Source organism: Labrus mixtus, chromosome 18 (assembly GCF_963584025.1).
Source record: "Labrus mixtus chromosome 18, fLabMix1.1, whole genome shotgun sequence".
Taxonomy (NCBI): Eukaryota; Metazoa; Chordata; class Actinopteri; order Labriformes; family Labridae; genus Labrus; species Labrus mixtus.
In genome coordinates this window covers 5,264,643-5,286,530 of record NC_083629.1, presented here as the reverse complement: position 1 = coordinate 5,286,530, position 21,888 = coordinate 5,264,643, and the positions used below count along the sequence as shown (strand labels likewise).

Genomic DNA, 21,888 nt, shown 5'->3' with positions numbered 1-21,888 from the left:
ACAATAACTGGAAATATTCCCTAATATATATATAAATATCTGAATATTTGTCCCCTTTTCTTAAAAATGATATCTGATAGATTATCAACATTAGTCCTGGTGTATTTTAAGAATCCCTTTATGAATCATTGTTTCAACATTTCATCCTAAAAAAAGGAAAATTACCTTAAAAAATGTACATGAAGTCATCGGTCGGCACCGTTAAAAAGCACCTGTACTTTAAGATCACACACATGCTTACAGCTGACACACTTAAACAAAAGCACCAATTAGACTTTATAAATCTTTATTACCAAAAAGCTTTAAGGTGGAATAACATTCACCTTAGTTTCTACTGAATCACACTACAAGCCTTTTTTTCCAACAGTAGTCACATCACACAGAGCAGTCATAAAGTGAAACTCCAGCAGCAGCTCTTCCAGTTACAGCAGGAAGCCTCAGTGACGTCAGATCCAATTCTGCTTTCACTTCTGTCATTTGACGCTGCATCGCACTGCCTGCAGCTTTTTATCTACATCTGTCATCGTCTGTTTATTCAGTGTAGGGTGCACAATGATGCTGAGGTCCACTGACAGAGGACGTTAAGTATTAAAGGAGATCAGGCTGTTGGTGCACTGAGTGTGAATGACACCAGAGTCCTGCTGATGAGTTTGGTGTCGCTGCTATTTAAGATTTCCAGTATTTATAAACCTACGCCCGATATCCATACATATTTTTGGCTTTATAGTATTGAAAAAGTACAAGAAGTTTCAGAATGGAAAAAGGCTGCAACCTTAACTTTGTGCCAAATGGACCCAACCACGTTGAAAACCATGAAGATTTAAATTGACATTTCGTCGCAGACAGACTCAGACAGATTATTATTCTCAGTGTCCGATGTTACAGAAAGGATCTTGACGGAGAAAAAATACTTTTAAAAGAGAAACATTCATTTTTTTGGAGACATAAACAGCGGCTATACACTGCTCACATTGTAATCACCAGACATCATTGACAAAATATGTGATTTTTCCCCTTGCAGAGCAGAGGTGTTGCTGGTCTACCTTTACCTTAAATTCTTTGTTTCTTTGTGCTATTCTGTGTTTCACAAATACAGCTTTGGAATCAAACTTAAAGGTCAAATATTCTCCTCCTTTAAAAAAAAGTTAAATAAGTCTCAGGGCTCCCCAAAACATGTGTGTGAAGTTTCTTGTTCTAAATCCATTCTGATCCTGTATTTGATCATGTCTATAAACTCCTCTATTTCAGCCCTGCTCAGAACAGGCTGTTTCTGTGTCTGTACCTTTAAATATGTAAATGAGCTGGGTCTGACCACGCCCCCTCTCTGGAAGGGCTATGGTGTCTCGGGCTTTCTCGCTCCATGTCCTATTGTTTACGGTGAGAAGGCAGACTCAGAGGGCAGAACAAACACCTAGCTGTGGGAGTGTCACCCACCTGGGGGAGGGGTTACTGCCCTTTGTGATGTCATGAAGGGAAACATTAGTGTTAGAGAAACATGGTGAAGTGTATTTTACAGAATATGTGACCTTTAACATTTAAAAATAACACAAACTGATAAAGGCAGCAGTATACCCGCATCTCTGGATGTTCTACGGGCTAAGATCTCTGTTTTTGTCAGTGGAGTCTGGTTAAAAAAACATCTTACTGTTTAACATTAATGTCTATCTCTGTAGGGTGTCTTCTAGTAAATGTGTCACTTTAAATAACAATCTGAGCCTGACAAAAACAAGGATTATTAGTGGACATGCTTTGATCAGCAGCCTTTGCTCTGGATTTTTTTTGCAGCTATTGAAACTGTTTAGCAACTTCTGCTGGTTGAAGCAATTTACAATCGCAATTCAAATACTTTTTGTACCTATTTCACCCCACAAATATGTAAAACCAGAGCCCAGGCTTTAAAAATGTAATAATTCACCCTTAATTAACAAAGAGTTATGCTAACAGGAGAACACAATCTCTTAAACTGTTGTGTAATGTAGGTAAAAATGGGACAGCACACAAACATACTTCCATTTGTGTAATGTTGGAAATGTGTTTGTCTGCATAACTGTGTTCACTGAGCCAATATTTTCTATTGTGCCATCAGCAAACTGAGACTGACACACAACCACACATCCTGTAGGGCTTTAAGATCTAATATAGCAGAAGTGCAGACATTACAAAGATACAGACTCCAGCCCGACCTCGGTTAATAGACGACCTTTCTGCAGCGCTACGGTCATCTCCACTTACAGTGTTTCACATCATGTCACTTCATCTCCTCACATGATAATGCTACTTTAGTATTTAAAAAAAAAATCTACAACTTTTTACACTTTGATCACAAAGTTTTTAACAGCTTACATGAAATGATCTGGATTTATTTCTTCTTAGTTTTTTTTTGGTATCAGCAGGAAATATTACTAAGAGTCTCCAAACTTTACTGATATCTGAGTTTATAAAATCTAACGTCATGTACAAATGTTACAGGTAGAATAATTTAGCTCTTTGCATATAGACATGTGCTGGTTGTTTGAAAGGTTGCTGATGGATTCCACTCAAATTAATCTTCAAATTAATTAAGTCTCATCTGTCTCCTCATCATCATCATTTGAGTGCCTTAAGGTATATCAGTCAATACAGACAAAACGTCAGTCAGCTCCTCTTCCTCTTCCTCCTGCTCCTCCTCTCTCGGTTCAAAATGAGACCAAGTGTTTATTTATTCCTCGAACAGTATTCTACAAGTTTTGACAACACTGAAAACAAAATCATCCTCAGGCCTCTCAGAATATTCGTGTCACCTCTGTCAGTGTAATTATAATATTTATTTAATGATAATATAATTACACTTATGAAGTGCATGACTGACAGGAGTCTGAGTTGCTTCAGCCAAGTTTCCACCACAGAAATGTCCTGAGGGGACAAGAGACCTTCGGATGAACCAGGGTTTAAAGTCAGGTTGAGTTCAGTCTAGAGAGGGATTGAATGAGGTACTAAACTATTATGAGTGATTAACATACAACAAACCTCAGTCAGTACGGCCCCCGCTTGGAGAAGCCAGCTGAGATTTATACTCATGAGGTAAGCTATGTACTGCTGCAGACGAGGGGAGTTGAAACCCGAACTTCAGGGAGATGAGGAAATCTTCTGTTGTTGTCCACTGAGATATCTTATACATTTATGTGTTTATCACTCTGTTTCCTGACGGTTTAGTTCAGCAGTGCTCTTTGGCAGGAGTCGAGCTGGATTATTTTGGTGTTGGTTTTGTATAATCCTCTCTGGAAATATGACTGGTGCAGGGTTTCACCTGACTGTTTGCAGCAGTACAAAGCTTAGCTCAGCTGTAGTTCACCTATTATTGATAAGCACCTCATTAAACCCCTCTCGAATATCAAACTACCCCTTTACATTCTGGAAACATTATTTGACCCACCAAAGAATCGCCTGCTCGTTGGGGTTGTACTTTCAAAGGTGTTAGGTGATGCATTTGAGGGGCTGAGACTGTGACAACAAGGTGAAGCTGGAGCTTTAATAGATCCAGGGACTGAAGATTCTTTGTACTTTTGGTGGAAATGACACTTGTTTTACCAGACGTATTGAAGCATATACTGGAGTATGAAAATACCACAGTCTGAGATTTCCCTGGAGACACTTGGATGACTGTTTTTGCATAAAAGGTTCTCTCAGGACAAGCAACCAAACAAACACTTCAGTTCAGTCATCAAATGTCAAACTTTTACCAAAACTTTTGAACATGCAAAAACTAAAACAAATCATATCACAGTGGGTCTTGATTCAGCCTGACTCTCTCTGTCTCTGCTGTGCAGTGTTACAGCTTGTCTGACTTACTTAGCGTGCAGCAGAACACTCTCCCAAAATGCAGTGGTTCACCCGGCGGTGTGAGTTCTTCATGTGTGTTTGAATGAAAGCCACAACCAGCCCCCTCAAGGACACTGCCTCTGTGTCTGTATGTGTCATTATACATACGTGTCTGTATGCGAGTGCGTGTGAAACTAGTGTTGGCTCGGGACAAGCAACATTTCCAGTAAAGTGTCAGAGTGTTGCATGCTGGGACAGAATCTAAAGATGGAGGGAGAAGGACTGTAATTTAACCGGGAGGAGTCCTGTTTATCTCTCCGTTGTCCCGTCACTATATCTGTCTCTCCCTCTCTCTGTCTCTGCATCCTTTTATTTTCACTCTCCAAAAAGTCCTCCCCCCTCACTTTCTCTCCCCCCCCCCCCTTTTCATTGCATTTCATTTCCTACTCTTTTGTCTTTTCCAGTGTTTGTTTTTAATTACAGGGGGGAGGAAGAGGAGGAGAAACCTGATACATTCAGTCGCTCTGGTCGTTCTGGTCATCTTCACTTTCAGTTCAATCATCCCTCCCTCGGTGAGAGGGGACTCCTGGTGTACAGTTCTGCAGAACTGGTGGCATTTCGGGAAACATTAGCAGAACATTGTGTTGCTCAGCAGTCGAGGAGTTCCAGCTCATAGACTAGGCCTTAATGTAGGATTATGTTCCTTAATGATGCATTAAGTGTTTTGGATTCCCAGAAGACATCAGACAAATTAACTTTCATCTCAATTTCTGTTAAAAATGTGCATCCTCTATAAAGATAATAACATCCCGACCATTTCCAGTGGTTGCAACACTATTGCCAACCCTACTTTGGGCTCAGGCTACTTGCTGGATCACAGTGTTGAAAATAAATTAGCAGAGGCCAATGAATCCAGCGTCCTCAGAGACCATCTATAGTGTTGTTGTGCTCAAGTAAAAATCCTTACAAAGACGTCCAGTGATTCAGCTCAAATCTGTATTGCATCCCCAGGAGAGAGATTGGGCTTGTGGTTAAAAAAATCACGAGAGGAAATGGACTCCATGGATCCAGTGGCTGAAGAGCGATTGTTTGTTTGTAGATAAAATCCCTGGTTGCTCTTTAGCTTTAGAAAAATGCAAGCCAAAAGAGCTGGAGAGATGTTTTAATCAGCTGGTGGTGAATGAAATTAATTTTGCTTGTCAATCTACAAAAGTTTGTTCCAAAACATACAAACAGAGATGCAAAGATAGTTTTAAACTCGGCTTTGTCTTCCAGGAATTAGACAGATTTCTAGTTGATGTATTTGATCAATGCTTAACTACAGACCTCTGCAGGTATTTATCCCATAACGTTCCAGTATTCAGCCCCAGCAGACTGTAGTTTAAGTATTCAGTTCCAGTCTTTAGACACAACCACCCCTGTAGTTCCAGTGTTTAGACACAGCCGTACTCATACCACACAGTCTGTGGGTCGTTGTTTGGGTCGGGTGAAGCTGGGGTGCTTTTCGGGCGTTCGGCAGAGCCACACCTCTCTCCCTCACTCTCCTTCTTAAGTTGGGAGGAGTCACCTGGCCGCCCCTCCCTTGACACCTCCGTGTGCTCGTTCGAGTCATCGGGTCGTGTGGCGGGCACAGCTCTGACAGGGCTCACCATGGCGACCTCTCCTCTGTGATGGTGGGGGGCGTTTCCGGGGACACGAGCCCTTCCTCGCTCTCTCTCTGCGTATCTCTCTGTTTGTAGATTAAGAGAGGACGAGTGGTGGATGGGCGGGTTCAGGAAGCTTGCATCTCCGTGCTGATTGGTCGGACCAGCCAGACGGGCTGACAGAGGCCGCTCTCTCCCGTTAGCGCCTCCCCCTTGTCTGCGAACAACTGCATCTGTTTGTCCTTCATTTACACGGAAGCTGTCAGGTCCATTTGAACGCAGCAAATCAGCCGTGGCCAGGCTGTAAGCTCTGCTCAATGATTGGCCGGTTCTCTGAGCGACAGGCTGGCTGGGGGCAGGGGATTGGCCCACAGGCTGGCGGGGCGAGGGTTTGACGCTCTGGCCTGGTCTCTGGTTGGATGACTGTACAGTGGGGGTGACATAGTTGGTGGGAGTCACCTGTTCCCTGCCGGCTGGTGCAGAGGGGGTGGGACTTCTGGCAAAATAATCAGTCATCAAGTCCTCCCTGCTTCCGGTCGACACCTAGAAAGAAAAATGAAAAATAAACTGAGATAATGTTTGTAAGTTCAGGAAATGCAGCAGGCTGAGGAGTGATATATAGCTCTTTAAGGTTCTGGAAAGGGATGAAATGAAAAAAACTTTGAAGTTTCAGAGCACATGAGTAAGATAGATGAGTTAGAATAAACTTGGGAGTGACCACTCCTGTCACATAAAGCGTCTAAACATGTTAACTAATGACATATCTTGCACATCTCACTACATTCTTGATGCACTTTCATTTCCTTCTTCTGAGTCTCTTTTTGAGCAAAAGCGGTAAAAGATTGAACTAATTTTGTCCAATATTGTGAAACAAAAACCTTTGATGTAGGGATGAGACACATCATTTATTACATTGATTTAAACCTTCTTTCTGAATTATTCTGCGTTCAACACTTTATTGAAATATGTATGTATGTTGTTTTAGAGAAAGCTATGAAGGCCTCTCCCTCTCTGCAGGATCACTGATAAGAATTATTATGGCTGATTCATTTCTTTGATGTTGTTCGGACTTAACAGATCGATAAAACGTGAGATATCTGGTTCTGTTGGGGTGATATTCCCACGCTGATATTGCGCAGTCCACACATGTGTAGATGACAGGCTGGAATGAAACATCTGATTTGTAGTCAGGAGGCCACTTTAAACCGTTTGATTTAGAGGTGAGGAAAAGTACGCTCATATTTGGACAATGATCAGTACATGAGTTTCTGTTGATCATCGCTTCATGGTCCAGCTGTGTGTTCTGCTCTGTTGTCTTGAGTATCATTGGCAGATTATAAAGCACTTACTGGTACTAATAAAAATGAGCATACAGGTCGTTATGAGTCTATTTGGCCTGAGAGGACACGGGTTAGATACTGGCTTATTAAACTGCCAACTACACACAAACTGTGTGATATACTGTGATGCTTGGAAGGTTGTTATGTTTACAATTCAACAATTAATCTAGAAGATGTTTTTGTCCGAAAACGACGTACATTAGAGAGTTAGTACAACACAAGTATAGATCTAAAGAGGAGGAAACGATGTCAGAAAGTGCAAATGAACAGCTTTAAGTCCAATCAGAAACAGGTGATGACAGGCAGCGCACAGAGATTGCCTCGTCTTAAATATTGTCACTGTCATCTTCATCATCATCATCATCATCAGTCCAATCACTATCATTAAGTGTGTACGTGTTCTGAAAGAGCTGGGTCTTAAGCTTTTTCTTAAAGGTGCAGAGGGACTCTGCGGATCCAATGGATGTTGGTAGTTAATTCCACCACCAGGAGGTGACAGAAGGGAAGAGTCTAGTCAGAGACTTAGGGTCCTTTTGTGAAGGTGTGATAAGGAAACTTTCATTAACAGAGCGTAGTGGGCGGGAGGGAGTGTAGACCTGGATGAGAGAGTTTAGGTAAGGAGGAGACGTATTTGTGGCTGTTTAGTAAGCGAGCAGCAGAGTTTTAAATTTGAAGTGAGCAGTAACTGGGAGCCAGTGTAAGGAGATGAACAGCGGAGTGACATATAGACCAGACACGCTGCGTTTTAGATCATCTGAAGAGGTTTGATTATGCATGTAGGAAGACCGGCCATGAAGGATTTGAACTAGTCAATAGGTGATATGACAAGAGTCTGAACCAGGAGCTGTGTAGCGTGTTCTGACAGGTAAGGTCTGATCGTCCTGATGTTGTACAGGGAAAATCGACATGACCGGGCAATCGAGGCCACGTGAACCTTAAATGTTAGCTGGTCATCAATCATGACACCCAGGTTTCAGGCACGCTTTGTGGGCATTAGTGAGGCTGTTCCAAGCTTGATATTGATCTGATCTGTAGCTGCATTGAGGGACTGGCTGGGATGACAAGAAGCTCAGTCTTTGATAGGTCAATGTTAATTACATCATCGACCTGCACACTCACCCACAGTGAATGTTTCAGACTATTACCTGCTGCGTTCACACATAAGACACTTGCTCCACTCCTGGACAATGTTAGGTGTGCATGTGCATGTATGAAAAAGTAGGCCAGAAAAAAATGTATCTCTGTGTGTGTGTATCAGAGTCACAAAAGTCAGGTTAAAAATTGCCCTTTTTTTCGTCAGGCAGAGCTCCAGTTTTTGGCCGGTGTGTGGATTTGGACCAGCCAATGACAAACCTCAAATGTGTAACTATATGACGAGCAATACTTTTGACAGATTGTTTGTGGAGTTAATACATAACTCCTGATTTTCCATTGGATCTTTAAGTTTTCCCACACATTGTCATCCTTGAAAAAACAGAAAATCTACAGTCTCAGATCTAATAATAACCAGCCGTCTCTCTTCAAATGGACTCTGCAGCCAAACCAATACACACATTTTTTTGGGTACAGAATAAAACGCAGCTTTTAGAAAACACATGCCACTGGCTTTTATTTTTACTCTGATATTTGTAAAGTAGGAGTTCTCTCTGTCTTGGCCATCCGTCTTGAGAATACTGGCACAATGTCCCCATATATATTTTAAATATTTGAGAAAATCTTTTGATTCAAACCATTTTCCTCATCGGACATGCAGAACAAATTCCATTATTTTTAAGTTGTGTTCTCATACCTGTACTGTATGAATACCTATTTTAAAGAACATGCACAGCCTGTACGTTCTCAGGTTTGCACGGTTGAAGGAACATACCATGAAAAATGAATCAAAACTCTTACTGTATTTTATTGTGAGTGAACACGTTTTGTCTGTAGCTTCCTCAGGTTCACCCAGCACCTACAGTATTTTAAAGTGTTAACACTGAAGCTCTTTTTTAACAATCTGATCTGAAAGGTTTATGTTGAAAGCTGATTCAAAATGACTTGAATATAATTTGTTCCTGGTTTGTTAATATTTTGACCTGTCCCAAATCCACCCCAATATAAAATGCATACTGTACTTCTTCATATTTTGCTGTTAAGGTTACTTTTGGGAAAGTATCAATATATCCTCTGGCTGCCGAGGAGTCGCACCCTTCATCATGATGCCTGACTGGATCTAAACCGCCACCCTGGGGTTTTTGTACCACCTCCTCATTTGTTATCTTACATTGAATCCCTCCACACTTCTTATGTGTGTATTAAAATATAAAAACAGATGTCTGCGTGTATTACCATGGGGGGAGACTGTAGGTTGCTCTCTTGTAGAAACTGTTCCAGCGTTACCATCTCACTTCCAGGAGAAGACGAGCGGTTCTTCATCCTGACCCCTGCGACCCGCTGTGGCTGGGCCCTCTGAGGCGCGTGGTCGTATGGAAGGGTGGAGCTGCGCGACAGGGTCTGCTGTGATTGGCTGAGACCCATGACATCATCACTAGAGAGGCTGGCCGAGCGAGGCTGACGATCAGATGTGTCTAAGAAAAAGGAAAAATATAAATGTTTTACTGACTGTAGAGGGTACCAGCTGATTATATCAGAAATATCCTGCTGATAAGTGATTTCAATGTATGGTTAAAGTTTGTGTGCACCTCTGCAGTTGACAGGTGAGTTGGAGCTCGAGGTGTTGCGGCTGAAGTCAGCCGATCCTGGGCGACCTCCAGGGTTGACATGGTGACCAAACATGGAGTCGGAGGCGTTATGACGAGAGTCGTCATCAAATAACAGACCTGAAATGTTACAGCACTGTCATATATACACTGTCTCTGACTGAAGAAGAAAGATCTTTCATATCACTGCCTTGGTTTACCTCGGGGTCTGTGGACGGGAACTGGTCCCAGTCTGGAGTTGTTGTGTGGACCCAGTGAAGGGGACTGGTGGCTCGGAGTGGAGCTCATAGCTTTACGACCTGAAGGCAGAAACTCAGAGAGTTTACTTAGACAGCACTGGACTGGAAAGCAGGATTCAGGACTATACAAAGATTCAGGACTATACAAATTGATTTAAACATTAATCTTAAATTTAAAGCATTATTCAAAACAAACTAAACTAAACAAACTCCTAAATTAATAAAAAGTTTGAAATTATTTATTGTTGGAAAATCCTCTCTCAATCAAAGCAGATGCTTTCACATGAAATCACAGAATCGCCTTTAACACCTAACTGTGTCTTCAGTCTTAATGGACTTGCTCAGTTCTGCAGCTGGACCTAACATGTTTACTAACGACCTTTCCTGTATTTATTACCTTGTCCATGTGCATCCTCTCCGTTGATACTCTCGTTGCTGCCTCCTGGAGTGCTGCTGCGATAAACACCGCGGCTCCTGTCAGTCAAACCTGCAGACCAATCAGAAAGTTGTTAGATAAATTCTGGTCCTCGGGGCCAAACTATGGTCAGAAGTAACGGGTGTGATTTTAGCAACACAGAGGAGCATGAAAGCAAAGCAAGACACGGGGAGTGTGTTCAGTGATTCAGGACACAGACAGTTTACAAATCACTGTGATATCAGATGTTACTCAGTGAATGTATCTGATTCTCAGAAAACTGTGGCAGTCCTTGTCCCTCAGTGATTGTGAACACGTCTCAGACAACCTGCACTGGGGCTACAAGTACACTTAAAGTTACTGCATTATAGTGACCAGGAATCCTTTGTTTTTACCCCACCATCATTAGGCGATTACTGGTGACAACCATACACTGTAAATATTAATGGACAAGCCATAGTGATGTCACTCATCTGCTACTGCACGGGGCTTTGGAGTCCCATTGATGGCTGTCTCCATGCTGGAAATGCTGTCTCAACCTAGCTTTCAGTCGACCTCATGACATACTGGAGCTGAGGCGGGTTTTAAGCCTCCTGTCAAACCGTTACATCACACCTTTACATCGCCTGTCAATCAGGGCAGCTACGCGCCTTATTGTGAATAACTCTCATCATTCATGTAATCAAAACGCTGCTCCACTTTTCAGAAAGGTCATTTGGAGATTTACCCTTCATGACATCACAAAGGGCAGTAACCCCTCCCCCAGGTGGACACAGAAACAGCCTGTTCTGAGCAGGGCTGAAATGGAGGGGTTTATAGACATGATCAAATACAGGATCAGAGTGGATTTAGAACAAGAAACTTCACACACATGTTTTGAGGAGCTCTGAGACGTATTGAAACTGAATGAAAAGGAGGAGAATATGTGACCTTTAAAGCTAATAATAAAGGTTAAACGTTTTTTTTTTTTTTTTTTCCTAGCACGTATACAGACAGACAATGGTGAAACAGGGGTGCTGGGTAAAAAGTTAGCACTAATATTGTGTTTGTAGTAACGGCATAAAAAACATCTCTGCAGCAAAGCTTTGTGCAGGCAGCAGATCTGTTCTCAGGCAACTCAACTCACAGACTCAACAAATTCAGCTTTCACAGAAACACACTCAGCAGGTTAAAAACTTTGGGAAGTTAGAGCACAAAAGCATTTTTTATCAGATAGACACACTAAAGTGATATGAGCATCAGCAGACAAGCCTGGCGTGCTGGGAAACGTTCATGAGCGCACACACACTCACAGATAGCAACCGACTCTGCACACACTACTTACTAGTCATACTCGCTGGTTCACAACCGCAACATGCATCTGTGTGTGTTTGCTTTGCATGTCTGTATGTATGATTGAGAATAGTGCTTTAGTGTTAATGTAGTGCATGTATGAGAGTCACTTTGTTGAGTCTTATGTGGAGGTGGCAGTGAGGATGATGATGATGCTGATATGTAAGATTTAAGAAGATGATGAGGAGGAGGATTTTTAGAAAACTCCGTTGGCTGACATCGTCTGGCAATTGAGGACGTCAGCTGTGATGTCAGTGGAAGACCAGAATCGCAGACGTCTGGTGAGAGAGAGGGGGGGGCGGGAGGAGGAAGAGGAGGAGGAGGTGGAAGAGGAAGATGAAGTGGGGGAGGTGGGGGAAAGGAGCTTGTCTTGACTTTTACTGCGGAGGAAACGGAAGCGTTTTGGATTGGGAGGAGCTGAAATGGAGAGAATGGAGGAAGAAGGGAGAGATGGAGAAATGTAAAGAAAATGATGAAACAATGAGAGTCAGTAAATTAATTAATTAATTTAGACATCGTTAATTATGTGATTGACAGAAATGATAGATATCATGCAAGAAAACCCCCATTAGAAAAACAACAAGAAAACAGAAGAGATCAGTTTAAATCCATGCATTTACTCATCACTGACCTCAACTCACTGTGAACTCACAGTTTGACTGCTGGTGTAAAGTTCAGATGTAGGTAAAACTAGCTTAGCATAATTGTGTTTCTATTTAACTGTCAAGGGAATATTATTCTAACCTTTAATACTGCAAAAAAAGAAGTACATTAGACATGTTTGAAATGGTTTTGAGGGAGCAAACATGCTTTGTTGCAAAGTAAAGTTTGGTCAGAAGTTGGTGATAAAGGATAAAATGTATCCCTGAAGGGTGAGAACGAATAAATAAAAAAGAATAAGGAGAAAAGAAAGAAAGAAGGAGGAGGAGATGATACCATTTTTTCTAATGCAATACTAAAGAAACATAAAATATTTATTTGTGCAATCAGGACTTATAAAAGCTATTTAAAGTAACAACTTCTCGACTAACAGTGAGTTGAGATCAGCCATGAGCCCAAAAGTCATTTCATATTAGAACAACAAAAAAGAAATCACAATGAAATAAAAGACAGTTTTAGCCATGCATTAGAAAGCAGATCTTTTGTTTTAGATCCAAAGAGGAGTGAGCATCACCTTAATATAAAGTGTTTGTTTAAGTATGAGATGTATGAACCAATACTTAATGAGCTTGTAACAAGAAGACCAGTTAAAAACTGAGATGATACAAGTAAAAAAAAAGAAGATATTAATACCTGTTTTCGATACCACGGCAACAAAAATAGAAGTTCTAGACACTCACTATTCGGTAATCTTTTTTTAAACAACTCAAAATTGCAGAGAAATGTCTGCAAACTATCTTATTTGCACAAATACACAGTAAACCTCTCAGTACTAAAATGTTACTGATGTATTCGTGAAATTTAGATAGTGTGCATGAGGCCCCCAGAAATAGGATATATAGACCTGTTTCAAAGTGTTTAATCCCATTTATCAGTTATAATCCTCTTGTGCTTTTGGTTGAAGATGTGACAGAAAATCTGAAGTTTAATTAAAGCTTCAGAACTGTTTTAATACTATTGATCATGAAAATAACGGAGATTTTTTTATTTTAAAACACCTTGTATGGAAAAGCATCAAAGTATTGAAACAACAACCTTAATATGAAATTTGCCGTGAATCAGAAATGCAAAACTCAATCAATCCTATGGAGCATTATTTATGCTGAGAACCTCTGATGAAGCTTAAATAAGAAATCACAGCTGGCTGCTCACGAGGAGAACATGACCTCTATGTACAGAAGTTTCAACCATAAATCAGAACAACCAAACTCTGCTCTTACTCCTCCAAACAGAGGATGCATATAGCTCATAAATTCTGCCTCTATAGACTATATTTAGCATACATTATTGGATGTAAGTATCTCTTCCTCTGACCCAGATGTGTTTATGTTTTTGTTTTGATTCCAGTACACTGGCCTGTTCTCTGTCACTGCAAAGCACTCTGGGAAGAATTCCTGCTGCCACTTCAGATTGCTCCGAGTTATTCTAAAATGCCTGCCAGCATTTCGTTCCCGTCTTGTGTGACTGATTGTCCCAAACACTCAGTGACATCCCGTTAACCAAAAGAGCCAAGAAAAACCTAAAACTGGATTTTCACTGTTGTTTTCTTTTTTTTTTTTTTGCAGGACGTCAAGTATGAAAGGGTTTCACATTTATTTTTTAAAGCCTAATCCAGACTCTGTATCCATAACAACACGTCTGATCATAATCAAAACTTTGTTAAAGGGCTCCTTGTTGTCCTTTTATGTCGTCATGACAACAACAGAAGCTTTAGGTGAGTTGTCCAAAGAAGTCTGAGAAACAGCCCTAAAATTACATGTAGTTGATTTTACTAATGTTTTATAAAACAATATCAATTAATCTGTGTCAAAGAAGCATTTGAGCCGTTCTCACATGTTTAAAATTGACTCTGAAAAAACGACATTGAGCTGAATCCATGAAGGTTTACTGTTATTGTACGATGCTAAAGTATAAAAGCCGTACAAAAACTTTAAAAATGCACTTTTTTGAATTCTCATAAGTTTACAACAAATCAGTTTTGCAATTATTGTCTGCGTCCGAATTCACACACTTAAGCACTGCTCACTACTTCTTACAATGAAAGTTCTCTGTGGACTATATGAATTGAACTCATCGGCTCAGAGGCTGCCGCTCGATCGTGCTCCTCCTGTCCATCCGCCATCAGTCAGTCAAACATCACATCCTGCACACTGAAGCATGTCAGCAAAATGCATGGTGACATAGTGCTTGGTTGGTCTCAATCAGTTGTACGTTACTTGTCACAGTGCATTGTGGGATTCAATGAGTCCATTATACAAAGTGTAAAAGCACTCACTCAGCAAAATACTACAAGACGGCAAAGTCATTATTAAGTGAAGACTGTTGGATTTCTGACCCAGCCTGTAGTTTTGTCTTTTAATCTCTAATTAAAGCTCACTGTAAAAAGCTGAAAATCTCCTGAAAAAGGGACAAGACTTCCTGCAGATACTCCAAATCAACTTGATTAAGCATTAAAAACTTCCTCAGAAATATGAATAATTTAAAAAAGCACCAAAACCTTCTTTACATGAGTCTGTAACACTGCTATGTACTTCTTATTTTTTTACTGTCAGAGCAGGTCCTTGTATCAAAGACAGCAGAGAAAAGATACATTGGAGGTTTATTGATTGAAGACAGAAGTGTAAAAGTAAATGTGTTGGTCTACAGCACCCTCTAGAGGAGCCAGTGGGAAGTACATCTGCTCCATTATAATGTTTTATCAGCTTTTCTTTACACAGTTCTTTGCTTCCACAACCCATAAAAAGGGAACCTCTGATATTTATTTGTCCTCTGTTGTGTAAAACAAATATATTTTCCTTACTGTGAATGTTCTCCCTGCGAGGATAAATATATGACAAACCATTTCCTTGGCTTTAATGCTCTCTAAGCAGGGTTGTGTTTTTGTGTTTGTGAGGCGTGTGAGATTGTGTTTACCTCTGCTGATGGGCGTGAGCGCTGGACTCTGGGGTCCCAGGATGGGGCTAGTGATGTGGTTGTTATGGTTACTGTGGGCACTGCCGCCGTCCTGCGTGTCGCTGGCTGTCCGCTTGGGGATTGGGGGAGGGGTTTCAGGGGGGAGGAGGGGAGGCGGGGCAGGTAGTGGGATGTCCGGGGCGCTCTTCGCTCGCTCTCTGTCTTTGGCTCCGTCTTTGGCTCCGTCCTTATCTCGGTCACTCCCTCGCTCCCTGCTGCTCTCCTTTCTGGGTTTAATCAGTTTGGCTAAAGCCTTGGCGCCGGACCACTGACTCCTCCTGACAACAAATATGTATGTTACAAAATCTGAAGCACTGCACACATATAGTCCAAAGGTGTTGATAAAAGCTTTTTTTTTTTTTTTTTTACTTTTTTGGTGTTGGGTCGTAGAACTTGTACTGATCCATGATCTTCTCTTCTAGCTTCTCTTTCTGACGACGCAGAGAGTTCAGCTTATCTCTGAAAAGACAAAGATACAGATTTAGTTTCTTCCTGGGGATTTTTTTTAATTCAAGGTTGATTCCAGTTTTTTTTTTTTTACTTTGGCCCTGTTTTCAAATATTTTTAACAAAAAGACAAAAAGTTACAAAATGGTTTGGAATTTCTTCATTTTGATGCTTTTAGCCAGCAACTCCAAAAAACAGGATGTATGTCATTTTTTTCTGAAAGTATTTCTGAACATTTTAATGTTGCTTTATTTGTGTAGTTTTTATTCTGCTTGTGATGTTGTGAACAGTTACATGTAAAGTTTCTGCTCCTGGTGATACAGCTCTTTGCTCTCCATGCTCCTCTCCAGCAGAGTGTGGTTCTGCTGACTCAGCAGGTTGATCTGACTCAGGAGGTGGTGGTTCTCCTCCTCCAGGTTCCCCTTCAGTCGACTCAAAAGCTAAAAACACACACGAACACAAACAAAGTTACCCTGAAGAGTTTTACAGTCATAGACCGCTGTGTGTGTTTCCTGTTTTCACACCGCCTCGGGGTAAAGTTAAGTGTCCTGTTTACCTCACAGTGGTTGTCCAGTTTGGTCATGGTCAGATCCAGGCCCTGGTGTTGCTCCTTTAGCGAATCGTATCGTGCCATCCATCGACTCACTTCCAGCTGGGCGGAGCTTAATGAGCTCTTCATGTCGTTCATGCGCTGCTGGAGACCCTCACACTGCTCTGTCTGCTGTGATTGGCTCCCTGTCAATCTAAGGGAGGAAATAGAATAAGTCAGGAAATAGGGAAAGATACTTAAAGGGGACGGCTCTCAGACCTTTCTCTGCACTAAGCCTATACTGTAGCTAAACCTGTTTTTTTTTTATTGTGCCTTTACAGATATTTAAGTGCCAACAGTAGCTCTACTCAGTCTGCCGTTTCAAGCCGTCATATTTACTCCCCTGTGACGTTTCACCTTCAATCTGAATGTTGTGGAGGCGTAATGGGGGGACAATGTGATCCCCCCCTCTGTACCGTCTTTGGAGGTAGTAACTGAGACGTTACAGAGAGGGGGAGACAGTTTCAGCAGAGCCAGCAGGGGGAGCCGCAGCACTGTGTGTTTGTGCATGTGTGACTGTGTGTGTGTATGTGGAGCGCCCGCTGTGCTGTGCCTCCTCAACACCAAAACACAATGTGAATACACAGACTGGGATGAAAGTATAACGCCATCGTGGAATCAATATAGATTTTCAAAGACGTGATGACGGCTGAGCTTAGTTACAACATTTTGAAAGGGGCTACTACTGAAACTCTGATTTGCAAAAAAAAAAAAGAGTGTAGCAGAATATGAAATGATGGCTACCCTACTCAGTGATAGGCTTCCTCTTCAGCTCGGGCAACTGCTGCTGGTCGACTCAAAATATGTCAGTAATGGTGGACCAGCAATGAAAATGAACTTAAATCTTTCCCCTCTTAGAAGTCCCTGGGTCACAGAGGAACCCTTTACTCTTGTAAAACACCAGTTAGTCAACTAAAGAGCCACAGTGAACATTTATTTTGTCAATGTAAGTGTGACTGTTGTTACAACTTAATCACCTGTCCACTTCTGTTTTTAGCTGCAGATTATCTTGCTGTAGAAGTCGATTCTTCTGGGTCTCCTGGTTCAGCTCCTCCTTTTCTTTCAGTCCACGTCCCTCCTGCTCCTCCCATTTGTCCTTCTGCTGCAGCAGAGTACAATACCTACCGACACACACACACACACACACACACACACACACACACACACACACACACACACACACACACACAGAGCAAAGGGGTTACTTATAATGGAAAGTGACTGTGACGTCTGAACTTGAAGAAGCATCATGACTCTCTTTCTGTACAATCAACAATCAACTCAACAAAAGACATCACTGAGCCTGTTCTCTACTCTTTTTCCTCACAGATTATTTTCTTCTCGTGTGGTAACTCAGAGTTTAATCTCTGAGATCTCGTCATCATTCAGGGATCGTTCACCACACTGTGTCTCTACTGTTCCTAAAAGGTTTGTGTGTTATCCCCTCACTTGCTGTGTAGCATCCTGTGATCGTTCTCCAGCGCCCTCTGTTTGGTCTTCAGTGTCGTGTGCTGACTGATGAGCTGCTCGTATTCGTGCGCCTGCCTCTCGTGAACGCTCAGCAGCCGTTCGTGGTCACTGAGCACGCCCTCCCTGGCTCGCCACGCCTCCTCGCGCTGACGCTGCCACGACTCCACCTCCGTCTCCAGGGCGCTGACTTGACCCTGCAGCACAGCATTCTGGGCCATGAGAGATGCACTCTGCGAGGCGAGTGTGGAGTTCTCCACCTAAAACACAGAAGAAGAAATATTGTAAAAACAATTCCACTGTCATTTACATCCCATATGTGACTCATCTGATGCTCTTTACTTGTAGTTTTGCAGTCTGAGTGTGTAAGGAGGAATTCTGCTCCTGCAGGGTGCTGGTGTGTCGTTGCAGCGCCCCCATCTGGTTGTTCAGAGACGTGTTCTGGTTCTCAATCTGTTTGAGCTGTTCCTTCAACAGGCTGCTTTCCATCTGCAGGGAGGCGTTCTGCAGAAACCAGTGACACCAGAATGAATTAAAACCATGAAAAGAAAACACAAAATGAATAAATATGAGGCAGATAAAGAAACTTCTGTGACAATGAAGGCCCAATGAGCAAGAAGATAATGTTAAATAAATTAAATATAAACAAATATGATGTGTATATTAAAGAAATTCTTATCCATGTATGGTACCGGTATGTATCAAGTATAAGAAAATAAAAAAAGACTGAAAAAATCAACAGACTGATTTCTGCCTGCAGGTTGGCATTCAGGGAGAAATTATACAACTGGAATAAAACACTATCAAAATCACACAAAAGCTAAATAAGAGGCAAATAAATGGCCTCTTGTGACAACCAGCATCCAATGATTGAGCAGATAACTTTGTTTTTAAACTGATTTTATATGAATATGTAGCGTATGTTATCAGAATAAAATGTAAGAAAATAAAATAAGATGTGAATTTAAATATGTGTGAGAGAAAGTACAACATGTCACTATATGGTCTTCATTACAGACTTTAAAAAGGACAATCTTACATTCTTTTCCACATCGATGAGATGATCTTTGATTCGTAGCAGCTCAGCAGTGGCTGACCCCTGACCTCTGTCACCTCCCGAGCGCTGCTGGTAGTTGTGGTTTTCTTCTTCTTCCCGTAGCTGACGCTGAGTTGACCCAGTCTGACGAGCCTACAACAATAAATTTCATCACATGGAAACGCTCTCTTCAACACATTATCTTAAAATACACTACAGCTAATAATAACAGTTCACAGCTGAATTACAAAACAATGATGTCAACCTACTTTGTGTATTTGACACTGAAAGTAATGTTACAGAAGCAAAAAGATCGAGTCTATTGTGTAAAAACGTTTTTTTTGATAAATAAGGGTTCTACATATTTCCTGTCCATCATTATGAGGGAAACACTACTGAAAGTCTCATACCAGAAGAGAGGGTCACATTACATGTTGGTTAAACTGGTCAAATGTTTGTTCAATCGTGCCCAAATGCAAAATATCAAGATTTGGAGAATGATTTTTTAAGTAATTCAGACAGATTCAAGCTAAGACATTGTACATGTGCTCTTACGTTGGCTAGTTCTGCACGTAGCGTTTTGTTGAGTGCGTTGCTTTCTTCTACTTTCTTCTCTAGATAGGATATTTTCTCCTCTTTAATCTTCATCGTCTGTTGGACAGTTTCCTCCAGCCGAGACTCCAGCAGCCTGTACCTGCTGACATATACACAAGATACATTCATCACACAGCCCAGATTCATGTTTGATGTCTCAATCTGATAAATAGCCTTTGTAATGTGAGAGCATTTTATCATATTAGAAAAACTAATCTACCTGTCCTCCAGAGTGTGCTCCTGCTGCAGCAGTTTCTCTCTGTTCAGTCCGATCTTCTCCAGTTCTTCGTTGAGTCTCTCTAACTCGACACTCTGCTGCTGAACGCTCAGCTTCTCTGACACCAATTCCTGCACACACACACACACACACACACACACACACACACACACACACACACACACACACACACACACACACACACACACACACACACACACACACACACACACACACAGACACAGACACAGACACAGACACACAGACATGTAATTATGAAACTGCTGACACATCTATGTCCACATTCAGAAAACAAAATGCACGGTAGGCTTAGAAGGATGCATATAATAACCAATAGTAGTAAGTGTTAATTAACTGATAAAGCAGACTATGAGCACAAAACAAAATCTAACTTTACCACTTAAGTACAAAAAAAAAGAAATCAGAACTATGCAGCGGTGAGTCTCTGCAGACTTGTTTTAGATGAGTCTTGTCTCTTTTTCCCGCCTCACCTCTCTCAGAGTAGCCAGAGTCCTCTTGTCAATAGTTGCCTGTTTCTGCAGCTCTTTGTTCTCCCTCTCTAACTCCTTTGCTTTGACCGCCACCTCCTTCATCCTCTCCACCTCCTTACTCAGAGACGTGCCCTCCTTCTTCACCGTAGCCAGCTTCCTGGTTTTCTCCTCCAGCTCCGTCTCTTTACCCTCCAGCAGCGTTCTGATCCTCCAGCTCTCCTTCTCCAAGTGCTTCCTTCCCTTCTCCGACTGCTCCAGGTCCAGCTGGATCTTCTTCCTCTCTTTGTCACCTTCCTCTCTCCTCCTCCGCTCCTCCTTCAGTTCTTCCACTTCCCTTTTAACTTCCTCTTCTCGAGCCTGCACCTCCTGCCTCTCTCTCTCTACCTCCTCCCTCTCCTCTTTGCTCCTTTGTACTTCCTTCTCTAGCCGATGCTTTTCCTGGTTCAGAGCCGCCACATTCAGCTCCAGCCTCTCCGCCCTCTTCTTCTCTCCTTGTGCCTCCTCTCTGGCTGTCTCCAGCCTCCTCTGCAGCTCCTGTGTCTCTCTCTGTGACTCTTTGTGCTCCTCCTGTAAGGTGGCCAGGCGTGCGGACGAGGAGCGCACGTTTTCCAGGGAGCAGCGGAGGTCCAGGTTCTCCTTTGTCAGAAGGCCGTTCTCCGCCTCTTGCTTCTCAAGTCGCTGCAGCTCCTTCTGGTTCTCCTCTGTCTCCCGCTTCAGCCTGTGCACCTCCTGCTCCAGGGAGGACACCTGCTTCTCCAGAGTTTCTGACCGCTCGCTACATGCACGCAGGGAGGCCACCTGCGAGACCAATAAAGAAGCATGTCTGATTTTCTTCTTTAAATAAAAACACTTCATACACTGATTGAAGAGAATATTCCATCTTTATCACCTCTCTGTTCAGAGCGTCCCTGCTCCTCTCCAGCCTCGCCGCCTCCCTCTCCACCTCCTCACACCGCCCTGCTCTCTCCCTCAGCCGCTCCGACTCCTCGTTTGCCTGTTTGAGTTGCGTTTCCAAGCTGGCCAATCGGGAGCTGGTATCAGTGATGTTCTGGTGCAGGAGGCGGTTCTCCGTCTCCACCTCGCGGACCCTCGCCACATTGTTAGACTGAGCTCGCTCCTGAAGGGAAGCCACCGCGTCAGACAGGTGCTGCTTCTCACTCTCCAACTCTGAGATCTGATTGGACACGTGGAGCAGGATGTCAACAAAGGACGCACTTCTTTAGTCTTACAATGAACATGTATGTGTGGTTCTGTGAGCTACCTGCTGGTCTTTCTCTGCCTTCAGAGAGTGCATGTCTCTCTCCAGCATCTGTTTCTCCTTCAAGATTTCCTCGCCCAATGACTCCATGTCCTGATTGGTCAGTCTCTCCTGGTCCAACAAACCCTGGAGACGATCCAACTAACAAGAAAGAAGATAAAAATATCAGAATCAGAATGAACTTTACTGTCACTATACCAGGGTACATTGATTGGATTGATTGATTTGGATTCCACACATCTCTGTACTAAAGAAACAATATAAATAAATAGTTAACAGTACAATAACTTAGTGAACTGACAATTCTGAAGATATGTTATATAAAGAAACAAAGGTGTTTTAGAGCAGCAGATCAAAAGCTTATTGCAGTACATGCTGAAAATATTAGTAACATTCATAAAAAATACAAGAAATACAAAGAAAGAAACCTGTTTTCTCTTCTCCACATGATTCTAATGACACTTTTTTAAAAATACTTTATTAATCCCGAGGGGAAATTCTGGTTTACACTCTGTTATTGTGAGATATGCTTCTCACACAACAACCAGACCAACTTCAATATTTTGGTCCTCACTTGGAGGAGCTTACTTGAGCTGGCGACCCTCCGATTTCCAACCCAAGTCCCTACGGATTGAGCTACTGCTGCCCCCAAATAATAAAAGACGCTTGTCTACTGCCGCTTTAAACAGTT

At 42.1% G+C, this 21,888-nt stretch overlaps 1 protein-coding gene across 4 annotated transcripts in view; it reads right to left on the bottom strand.

The window, feature by feature from the left end:
- Positions 1-269: 269 nt before the first annotated feature.
- Positions 270-21,888, bottom strand: part of ccdc88c (coiled-coil domain containing 88C) — a 48,296-nt gene continuing 26,677 nt past the window's right edge. For 2 of the 4 annotated variants that reach the window (XM_061063290.1, XM_061063288.1), the window contains 18 exons: positions 21,201-21,338; positions 20,829-21,113; positions 19,940-20,737; positions 19,431-19,558; positions 19,172-19,313; positions 18,620-18,769; positions 17,923-18,084; positions 17,563-17,840; positions 17,091-17,234; positions 16,081-16,267; positions 15,819-15,964; positions 15,448-15,537; positions 15,040-15,356; positions 10,117-10,206; positions 9,681-9,779; positions 9,463-9,600; positions 9,110-9,348; positions 270-5,984 (listed from right to left, as the gene is read on the bottom strand). In XM_061063290.1, the coding sequence (XP_060919273.1) occupies positions 5,232-5,984; positions 9,110-9,348; positions 9,463-9,600; positions 9,681-9,779; positions 10,117-10,206; positions 15,040-15,356; positions 15,448-15,537; positions 15,819-15,964; positions 16,081-16,267; positions 17,091-17,234; positions 17,563-17,840; positions 17,923-18,084; positions 18,620-18,769; positions 19,172-19,313; positions 19,431-19,558; positions 19,940-20,737; positions 20,829-21,113; positions 21,201-21,338 (4,284 nt within the window). In that variant the 3' untranslated portion in view covers positions 270-5,231. Of the gene's footprint in view, positions 5,985-9,109; positions 9,349-9,462; positions 9,601-9,680; positions 9,780-10,116; positions 10,207-11,464; positions 11,884-15,039; positions 15,357-15,447; positions 15,538-15,818; positions 15,965-16,080; positions 16,268-17,090; positions 17,235-17,562; positions 17,841-17,922; positions 18,085-18,619; positions 18,770-19,171; positions 19,314-19,430; positions 19,559-19,939; positions 20,738-20,828; positions 21,114-21,200; positions 21,339-21,888 lie in introns of those variants that run through there. The other 2 variants (XM_061063291.1, XM_061063292.1) reach the window with 2 other exon arrangements.